This window comes from Montipora capricornis, chromosome 2 (assembly GCF_036669925.1).
Source record: "Montipora capricornis isolate CH-2021 chromosome 2, ASM3666992v2, whole genome shotgun sequence".
In the NCBI taxonomy this organism is placed as follows: domain Eukaryota; kingdom Metazoa; phylum Cnidaria; class Anthozoa; order Scleractinia; family Acroporidae; genus Montipora; species Montipora capricornis.
Window position 1 is genome coordinate 22492122 of NC_090884.1, and position 10913 is coordinate 22503034.

At 41.2% G+C, this 10913-nt stretch overlaps 1 protein-coding gene across 3 annotated transcripts in view; it reads left to right on the forward strand.

Annotated features, from left to right (window-relative positions):
* The first annotated feature begins 202 nt into the window (after window positions 1-202).
* LOC138039107 (U3 small nucleolar RNA-associated protein 15 homolog) overlaps window positions 203-10913 on the forward strand; it is a 34123-nt gene continuing 23412 nt past the window's right edge. For all 3 annotated transcript variants that reach the window (XM_068885285.1, XM_068885288.1, XM_068885286.1), the window contains exons 1-4: window positions 203-367; window positions 440-532; window positions 6924-7055; window positions 8031-8083. In XM_068885285.1, coding sequence (XP_068741386.1) covers window positions 272-367; window positions 440-532; window positions 6924-7055; window positions 8031-8083 — 374 coding nt within the window. In that variant the 5' untranslated portion in view covers window positions 203-271. The remainder of the gene's footprint in view (window positions 368-439; window positions 533-6923; window positions 7056-8030; window positions 8084-10913) is intronic.

Genomic DNA, 10913 nt, shown 5'->3' on the forward strand with positions numbered 1-10913 from the left:
ATATCAAAGCCATATGGATTTTCACAAATAACTTTTAAAAACCAAAAGTGAAGTAAGATGTAACAGGATTGTCACTAAGAGTACTAACCATATTCTCTGCCTTGACTGAGAAAGATCAACGAAAGGAAGAATGTAGTTGCAATCAGCACCAAGGCTCCGCGGCCAAAAAGACATTTCCATTACCCGCAATATATTCAAGCAGCGGCTGCTTGTATGACAATGTTTACATTTATTTAAAAGTAGTGAACAATACAGCAGTTTTCGGAAAAAAATGGCAGAGAAATTTCGCGCATTGGAAGCCCGCAAGTTTCCAAGAAGAATAGGCAAAGGGCAAACAGCGGACTCGAGATTCTGGAAGAAATTTAGCGTAAGAAATGTTTCCGTCTTTTCTTATTTGGTTTCGGTTTGTAATATAGAAGTCTTTTTTTCCTTCTATTAGTTCCCGATTGTTGTTAAGGAGTATGGCTCTGTGACCCACGTGGATTTCTGTCAAACGAAGCCTCATGATTTTGCAGTTACTAGCTTGTCACGGGTAAGGTTTTTTGTTAGATTTTGAGGTTGTTGTTAAAGTAAGTTTGTTATAAATGGGACAACAATGACAATCGGTCCACACGCCGCGAAACCAAAAAGTGTAGGTCGAGTTCCATTGATTTTATTTGCTTCAATTTATTTTATGTGATTTGACTTGATTTATGGTCTCCTCTACTAGTGAAAAACTTGCGCTCAGTTACATAAGGTTATGACTTAAGCAAAGTGATTATATCATCATCATTATTGGTATCATTTGATTTGATTTGTGTTAATTGTTGATTTCAGTTTAAAGTGTCCCCAATTAGTGCTCCAGCGCTAGAAGACTAGACACTTAAATAAATTCCCGTTCCTTTCCTTTCTTTATCATTGCTATATGTATTATTATTAAAGGGATCCACGCTAAATCCCTTTTTAGCTGAAATCCTCGACAAGGATGGTGATCCATAAATCTACCTTGAAGAGCTCATTCATCCCGCGATTCCTTATTACCAATCTATTCATTAGCATCAAAAGTAAATAATTTTTATTATTGAGGTCACCTTTTGTGTATATAGTTGCTCCCTTATTGTTATTAAATGCTTTAATCAAAGCGGTATTGGCTAAATTATTGGAGAATAGAAAAATCGGAGCTTGAGATAAACTATTCCTCCAATTATCCAATTCTACGATTTCAAATATTTTAAGATTCTCCTATTTTTCTGATTCTTCTGGTTGAAATAGGTGTTACAATATACATGTGATTTCTATCAATTATCAACTAGACTAGGATCGAGTTACCTCCTTGTGTCAGACTGCGCTGTATGCTAAGATATAGTGGATTCAACGGATCTTGAAACATGGTGGCAGCGAAATAGGACAACAAATCTTTCGCCTATCACTTACAGAGTCGCGTGAACTACAGATACAATAATCCCGTCAGCATGTCTGCAACAGCAACGGCGCCTGAAGTACCGTCACCTGGCACAACAGCCTCAAGCACAACTAGGACTTAGTTACGACTGGGAATGTGGCGGACAACTGGAAAGTATGGAAACAAAATAATGTGGAGCAACTACATGGTCATTGCTCAACTTGAGATGCAACCGCCCGCGTACAAGGTTGCATTGTTTCTCCACTGTATCGGTGCCAATGTGTTAAAGATCTTTAACCGCTTTCAATTCGACAGTCCTCACGATCGAAATGACCTGGCTAAGATAATACAAAAGTTCGACGAATTCACCATAGGAGAACTGAACGAAACCTTTGAGAGATACACTTTCAACACCTGCCATCACACTGCCACAATGACAAGTACAAGAAAGGCCGTGCAGGGAAACCCGGAGACATGTAAATTCTGTGGCAAAGTATATCCTTTCGAAAAAGCCAAGTGTCCCGTGTGGGGAGCGAAATGTACAAAGTGCGGTGGCAGAAATCATTTCGAAGTAACCTGCACAACTCCGACTAGAAAAGTGTACAGCTTGAGGGATGAATCGTCCGATGACAGCAATGTGGAGTACATTACAAGCATTGTTGCACAATCGGAAATGATACACGCTGTCACGCAAGAACATTACCCAAAAGTAATTTACACTGAAATGTTTGTTAACAAGAAAGAAGTGAAATTTCAAGTAGACAGTGGTGCCTCGGTGAATGTCATTCCCGCCAAGTTTGTGACTGACAAGAAGTTCAAGCCCACCACGAAGATGTTACAAAATTAATGTGGAACGACACAACACGAAAGCCACTGGGTTCCTTTCGATTAATTCTCCACAATCCAAAGAACAAGAAAAAGTTCTCTGTGGAATTACTTGTCATTGACAAACAACTGACCCCACTCATGGGAGCTAGGGCAGCTCAACAGATGGGCCTAATCACTGTCAACACACAAAACTTCAAGATCGCAGAACCACCTGAACGACAGAGAACAGAGGTTAAGAGTGTGCAGACGGCTGATGAATTGGTAGCAAGCTATCCACACGTGTTTCAAAGAGAGTTAGGAGCACTACCAGGAGCAGTTCACCTTGAAGGCAAACAGGGCACCACGCCCGTTGTCGCACCACCTTGCCGCGTCCCAATGTCGCGCAAAAACAAACTGAAGGAAGAATTGGATTAACTACAGCGATTGGAGGTCATAGCTCCAATCAGTGAGCCCACTCCATGGGTCAGCAGTCTTGCTGTGGCTGTAAAGAGTCTGGAGCGCTGAGGATCTGCATCGATCCCAGACCACTTAATACTGCCCTGAAGAGAGAATGATATCAGCTTCCTGTACTAGAGAACATACCTCCGGAACTCTCAAAAGCAAGAGTATTCTCGACAGTTGACCTCAAGTCAAGGTACTGGCACGGTGTCCTCACCCCTGAATCCAGCATCCTCACGACCTTCGCAACCCCCTATGGAAGGTACAGATGGTTTTGTTTGCCCTTCGGTCTCTACGCTTCGTCCGAGATATTCCAGAACCATCTGAATCATGCGCTGTAAAGCCCACCTGGTGTTCTGTGCATTACGGATGATATCCTCGTCTATGGCACTGGAGAGACCAATGAAGAAGCAACCACAAACCACGACAGGAGTCTCCAAGATCTCCTTCAAAGGTGCAAGAAATGCGGCATTGTCCTTAATCCAGACAAGATGAAGCTGAGGATGAGCGAAGTCAGCTTCATGGGACCCTCACCCTCACCGATACAGAAACCCGGTACGCACAAATAGAGAAGGAGATGCTGGCGATTGTTTTTGCTCTTGAGCATTTCAACCATCGAAAGTGACCACAAGCCGCTAGAAGCGATTCTACTGAAACCACTCGCTCAAGCACCTCGACACCTCCAGTTAATGATGATGAGGTTACAGAAATACAATTTCACTGTGTACTATGAGCATGGCAAAAACATGCATTTGGTTGACATGTTGTCACAAGCTTACCTGCACTACAAAGGCAAAGAAGTGGACAAGTTTGAATCAGTCAACATGGTCCGCTATCTACCCATATCTGGCCAGCGTCTAGACAAAGTAAGAGCACAGACACGGAAAGACCAGTCTCTGCGAGAGTTGTCACAGACTATTCTCGTAGGGTGGCCTGAACATAAGGACGATACCCCAGCACTGACACACCCTTACTTCAACATGCGCAACGAAGTGACCGTACAAGATGGGCTGGTTTTCAAAGGAAATTCTGTGGTAATACTTCAGAGCCTACGCGCAGACATGAAGATGAAGATTCACTCTTCCCACTTCGGAATAGAAGCATGTCTGCGGCGTGCATGTGAATGCATCTACTGGCCAGGCATGTCTGCAGAAATGAAACAGTACATCTCTGCATGTGAAACGTGTAGGGAACTCGACAGCATGATGCACCCCAAGGAGACACTAATGCCCCACGAAGTCCCGTCCAGTCCTAGGGAGAAATTTGCCCTCGATGGAAAGGATTACTTGGTCACAATAGACTACTATAGCAACTTCTGGGAGGTGGACAGATTGTCAAACACCAAAGCCAACACCACCATTCTGAAGAGTCACTTTTCCCGCTATGGCATACCAGACCAAGTGATCAGTGACAACGGGCCGCAATTTACTTCTGATGAGTTTGCCAATTTCGCAAAAACATGAGATTTTGAACATCTTACCAGTAGCCCTGGAAATAGCAAGCACGTCCTGCAGAAATCAATCAGGGCTGGAGCCGATCCATACCTTGCCGTACTCGACTACAGAAACACGCCCACACAAGGTATGAGAACCAGCCCAGCACAATGCTTGATGAGACGAAGAACCAAGACACTCCTCCCTACAACTCAAAACCTACTACTGCCTAAGACTCTAAATCTCGAAAGTGAAATGAGAGAGCTGCAACAACGCCAGCAGGCTCAAGCCAAATATTACAACCTGTCAGCAAGGGACCTACCCAACCTTTCTGAAGGTGACATTGTTAGAATGAAACCATGTAAGCTTGGTGACAAGTCTTGGCGCAAGGCCTGAGTTACTGCAAGGCTTGATGAACGGCTGTACACTGTTGAGACGAATGATGGAGCAGTCTACTGCAGAAACTGACAGCATCTGTGAACCATGTCTGAACCGCCATCTGAACCTCCATCTGAACTCAGCAAAGCAGAGCCAGAACCGGATATAGCCAGCGCAGATGAAAAGGCAACTGCAACAACAACATTTACCCCCGACCAGGGTAGTGCCCCTCAAGAGCCACACCCTGAAGTGGCGACCATCCCGGAACATTATCGGAGGTCAGAGCGACTCAGGAAGAGCCCAGCATACCTCAAGGACTAGTATGTCTGTGATTAGATTCATGACTTTAAATTTTTCGTTGCTGTTATCATAATGATTAGTGTTTATTGCTTATTAATTGTCTTATGTTGAACTCACCAACCGATAGATTTGTTCTATGGACCCTTTGATTCCGCACTGAAATGACACTGATGTTCTTTTTCATCTATTTTCATCTTCCAAAAGGGAGGATGTTACACTATGCATGTGATTTCTATCAATGATCAACTAGACTAGGATCAATTTACCTCCTTGTGTTAGACTGCGCTGTATGCCAAGATGTAGTGGATTAAACAGATCTTGAAAGAACAGGAATTACTTGTCATGATATAATAGCACACAAACACTAAACCGTCCTATGGAGTTGATCATTGAAAAAAGACAGGAATAAACAAAAATTGTTTAAGTTCCCCTTGAGCACTCAACAGTGAATTTAAACAACATTAAGAACTCATGCATGCTGTATGTATGCCCTGTTCTCAAAACGTGTGCAAAGAAGATATAAATTCTTGTATCATAGAATAATTGAAATATGAAGTGGTAAAATCTGATAATCTGAGGTGTTTTGCAATGTGAAGTGGTAAAATGACAACAATTGGAGAATAGCAACCCTAAATCGGCTCTACTGTTATCGCACCATTGTCATTATTTTGTTGCAGTGGTTAGCACTTTTAACAAGAAGAATGTTTGCAAACAGAAATACATGTATATACTGGTGCACATTAGTAATGATCACACGCTGATCAATATTCAGACCATGAGGATATATTTTAAGTTGCCTCTAGGTATTTTCTGTGTGCACCTTGTGGGATTTTGAGGCAGATTGCCGGGTTTCAAATAGCCTTTTTTCTAACCTCTAAGTGTTTGTGATTTTTAATACTTAGCATTATTATAGTAATGGGGAGGGGGGATGATGTAGTGGTGATTGCACTTGCCACCCACCAATGTGACCCAAGGTCAATTCCAGACTCATGGAACTCAGACTCATGATATGTGGAAAAAGTTTGTTGTTGGTTCTTTACTCTGCTCCAAGAGGTTTTTCTCCAATTTTCCCCTCACTTGGCTCATAAACTAACATTTCTAAATTCCAATTCAATTGGATTGAGGGCCACATTCATTTGAAAACCACTGGGTCACCAGTAAATAATTGTTACCCTCGTTAAATAAAGGGGTTAGTATCATCATCATCATCATCATCATCATCATCATCATCATCATTATTATTATTATTATTATTATTATTATCACCACTCAGAAATTTGTCTGGAGTGTATGTTTTCAAAAACCTGCTTATTTCACTACCGGTAATTATTTGTTCTAAGCACTGAAAACCTCCAGTCACAAAACTGTAATGATCTCCTGAGCAGAATATGATAAGTGTCACAGGCAATTGAAGACGCAGTATCAGTGGGAGGCAAAAGGCTGGGGATAAAGCTGCCTGCCATAGCGAGGCCACTCACTGGGGCTAGGCTAGGGTCACCGAGTGACATACTCACCGCGCACAGAGCACAGCTGCCCTGAGCAGCATGTACCAGCCTATGCCAGGCTCCTAGAAGGTTGGGCCAGCAAGGGGAAGCGGATGTGCCACTGTTTCTCACCCAAGCTAGGGCGGAACTGAAGGGTTGGCCTAAATATGACAAAAATGTATCAGTAGGAGTCATGAGCCACCGTTACAGAACTACCGAATAAGGATAGTAATAAGAGAGGATACCCCTATTAAATTATATGGGAAGGTAGGAGGGGAAAAAAGACTCACTTCATGGTCAGAATAAACTGAGGATTTATCAGACAAAGACTTAGTGTGCATGTATAGCAAGGCGCAGCAAATTTGATTGGATGGCGAGCTGGCTGCATGTGTTGCCAAAAAATCTAATTGGTTCCAATAAAAGGAGGTGGGAAAAACGTGTGTTGATCGGGTGCAAAGCACACAAGCAAACAGTTGACGCAGTCAGTAATGTACAGAGGGCAATTGAGCTACATGTAGACATTTAACTACAGTTTATGCTAAAGCAGAAACAACCAATAAACATGGTTCCCCCATTTAAAGCCACTAAAAGGTGGTAACTTGAGCCATGAAAAATTTTAGAATCTCTACAGTGTTACATGTAGGTGTAGAAGAATTTTACAGCCTTGTGTTTCTTGGACAGATCCAGATATACAGTTCAAGTACGCACCAAGTAAACAAGTCATTTACAAGATTCAAAGACAAGGTTCATTGTGGTAGTTTGCGACGTGATGGAAAATTGTTGATTACAGGAGTGGAGAATGGTATAGTACAGGTACTTTATAAAATAGCCAGCAAAAAGAACTTACTCTGATTGGTCCAAGCCAGCTGTACGTGTATATCACCATAAAGCACTGAGCCTGTTCACATGAGTGCATAATTATAGCGCAACATATTATGCAGAATGCAAGCTATTTTGCGAAAAATTGCCATTGAACACAAATTTTAAAATAAAACAAAAATTCTGCCGGTCCACCATTGTGGCTGAAGATCAGTTTATGACTTTCTGAAAGCAGTGATGTTTTACAAGTGATCTGAATTCTCAAAGAATAGAAAAGAACAAATTAAAGGTTTCAAGACCTGAGTGACAAACACAGAAACCAAACTTTGGTTTAAAATTTAAAAGAACAAAAGCATACAGATAGCCATTTAATACCTCACTACAGGAAATTAACAAGTTGCATTAAATTAACACAAATTTGAAAAATTCGTATTAATTTATGTTAACTTAGGTAAATTTATGTTGACGTTAATTTCTGCTCTCAGACTGTTAATTATGCAGGTGTAATAAGTAGCATGTTAATTTCCACAACCGTAATTATTATTATTTTCCCCCCAAATCTGTAACTCGATCACTCCAGACACTTCACACACTTTATTTCACATCAATCTTTGACACTTAATAGATCGTTTACTGTACTAATTCAACCGCATTTTCTTCGTGTTCTCTGTCTGATGAATAGTTAGGTCTCAACGTCTGCTTCTTGAATTTGGGTATCATGGACACTGTGAAGAAGCCCTAATTGGCCAGATTCCTTTGCTTAACCCAAACATTTACTTATTGCAGGATCATTGTTTGTACTTGGCATGCTTTTTATTTCTTTAATAGATGTTGCTCATTTAACCTTAGTTAGCACAATAAGAACAAGAAATTTTCAGAACTTAAAAATGGCATAAATAGATTCATTATTCTCAGTCTGTTTTAAATTAATTAATAATGTTTTTTTTACATGTATTTATGACTTTTTAGCTGCTTGATGTCAATTCACGAGGCATTCTAAGAGAATTTAAGGGACATAGTGGGTAGGTATTTTTTTAATTGTACTTCTTTCTTTCTGGCCTGAATATCTTTTATTGGATAGTGTGATTACCGTAAGCACCCACAAATAAGCGGTGCTTTTTTCCCAAAAATCATCACTAGAAATCAGGGGTGCAGCTTATTTGCGGGAACATTTGAAAAAGGCTGCTTCCGCTGTCCAGATTTCCATCACTAAGCTGTGAATGTTCTGCTCATGTTCTTGTGTTGAATGAAGAAACTCCTGTCAACAAATACCAGGAAAATTTGGTAGAAACGATGTTCGTAATATTAAATTAAAATTACTGGTAATGTTCTAAAATTCTGGGTGAGGCTTTGAAGTGTGTTCCGTTTCAATGTTAGTAGTGAGTTTACGTTTGATGAACAGTGGATGAAGAAGACTTCTAAAGATTTGACTTTGGATTTCTTTTGATTTCTTTCAAAAAACTTTTTTTTCCAATATTTGAGCTGCTAAATTAAGGATGCGGCTTATCTGCGGTTGTTTACAGTATGTCTTGATTTTCACTTTTTCTTTTTCATACATGTGCAATCAAAATTTCAAATTACTAACCCGTGATACCAAAAAAACAAGGAATGAGATGGAGACAAGTTTGGGCCAAACATCTATTTATTGATTACAACTGTTACAATGACAAAATAACGCCTAAAAGAAAAGTGAAGGAAAAGTGTCCCAAAGATGTAGAGAAGGAGGAATTAAGGGGGAACTCGAGTATCTTGATAGGATAAATTGAACCAACCAATGGGTATATAATAATACTTAGGTAAATCTAGTGGTGTTGTTGATAAAGGCCGGCGGCCATAATGTCAGCTACCGCTGAGCATGAAGTGTCAGGTAATGCTTGTAAGCGTCAGAACGCCAATCGCTATACAGTTGCAGTTACTGTAAGTGATCTGGAACCCCAGTGTGGATAGCACCGTCTCGTCTGAAACTGTGAGGAGAATAATTTGGTGGAGGGAGACCGGGTTGGACCTACAAGGCGCTTCAGGGTTGCAGTGAAGAAGGGCACCGTTACTGGAGCAAGGCTTGTGGCCATAGGAAGGCAGAAGAAAGGAGCGTCAGGAGTTGCAGGTACCAAGGGAAAGTGGTGACGAAGGGCGGCAACCAGACAGAGTGCAGAGTATGGGATGCTGGGCAGAGGAACAATGTGGTTTCCTTCCTTATGGTGGCGGGTCTTGGACCATTTTATGTGGAGGAAACAACTGGAGACTGTGAACTTAACATCACTCTGAGTGAGGTGGCGTTCTTGGCAAAAGAGGAAATCATGGGCGAGGCCAAAGTTTGACTTGCACAGAAATGACTTGCACAGAAATGAAAAGAAAGCAACTGTGAAGGCCCATGTCAAGGTGTGAGGTGGTAAGGTTGTGTCCAAGGAATGGTGTATAGCGAGCTAATAAAGCAGGTGTGATGGGGTGTTTCTGGCTAGCTGCGGTGCCCAAAACACATTTGAGACCTTTCTTGGTTAGCGAAACAGCAAAACAAGTAAAGGAATCAGTAGGGAGACCATGACATAGGTGCAACAAGCGGACAGCATTTAGATGACCCAGAATGTATTGGTAGGAAGATGTCCACTGAGACTGTAAGAAAACCGTGTATGCTGAGATAGTCGAGGGTGCTCCCGGGAGAGGAACTAACAAGAAAGCCTCACAGAACCAGGAGATGGAAGACCACTGAGAGCGTAGGTTGTGCCTGGTTCCTGGAGGTAAGACTGGTCTTTAATCTGTGAAACAAGTTGCTGAAGCTGGGAATGCGGCATGGCTATTGACAGGTCTCTGATGGGAGTACCAAGGCCTGAGAAAATTCCACATTAGCAATCAATTTTGAATTCAAACAGTTGAGGGAAACAGAAAACCTGTATGGTGGTTGTGTTAGCGGTTAATGCGGAGAACCGGAGGTGGTGTACAAGGGATAAATGCCAACAACTGAGGTGATCAGCAATAAAGTTGTCCAATCCAGTGATGTGACGAGCAAAGATGTCAATGTCATGATGAGAAGTGAAAAGCCAGATTTCTCGCAAAGAGAGAAGCATGCCAGGGATGTGTGAACAGCCAGAATTGATTGCAGAAAGGCTGTCCTCATTGTCGCATTGCAAAATGATGCACTGGCCGTGTAGAAGAGCGCCCCAGAGCTGAACATGAAACCTAAGTTAGGTGATGATGAAATCTCTAGTTATTTATTAACCTCAGTCTGTGATTTTAGTTGTTTTATTTCTCAGAAAAGGAGATGAGATTCTATAATATGGTGTAGGCGACAGGCAGCACACTCTGAATCTTAAACCAGCCAACCCACAAAATGATGTCAAAACTGTTCGGAGAAGAGAGTCATTCAAACACGCAGTGATCTTAAATAAAAGGCTTTATTCTTCCAGATTCAGTCTCTCTGAAATCTTTCGATGCGATGAGTAAGATGAGAAAAATATAAACAATGCGAAAGAGGAGGTCTTGATGCGGAAGATGGGAAAGAAGCAAAGATGCGAAAAAATGCGGTTTGAACTAGAACAAAATAGGCAACAAAAAATATCTTAGAACTCTAACATATTGCAAGTCTGACACGCAATAACACATGTGCTAGCATATACTAATTCTTAAGAAAATAAGCGACTAACGTATCCTTATAAAGGGAAATAAAATGAAATTGACTTACTTTAGTCTCCACAGGTATAAATCTAGAATCTTTAGTTGTCTTCGTAAGGAAAGGGTGATCCTTGTCCTAGCTTATTGTACTTCTATTCTGATCAATTGTCACACCCAACATGGGTTCTAATTCATGTGAAAAGAAGATTAACTATTAAGTTACTAAAGACAAAGTAATAAATAAAC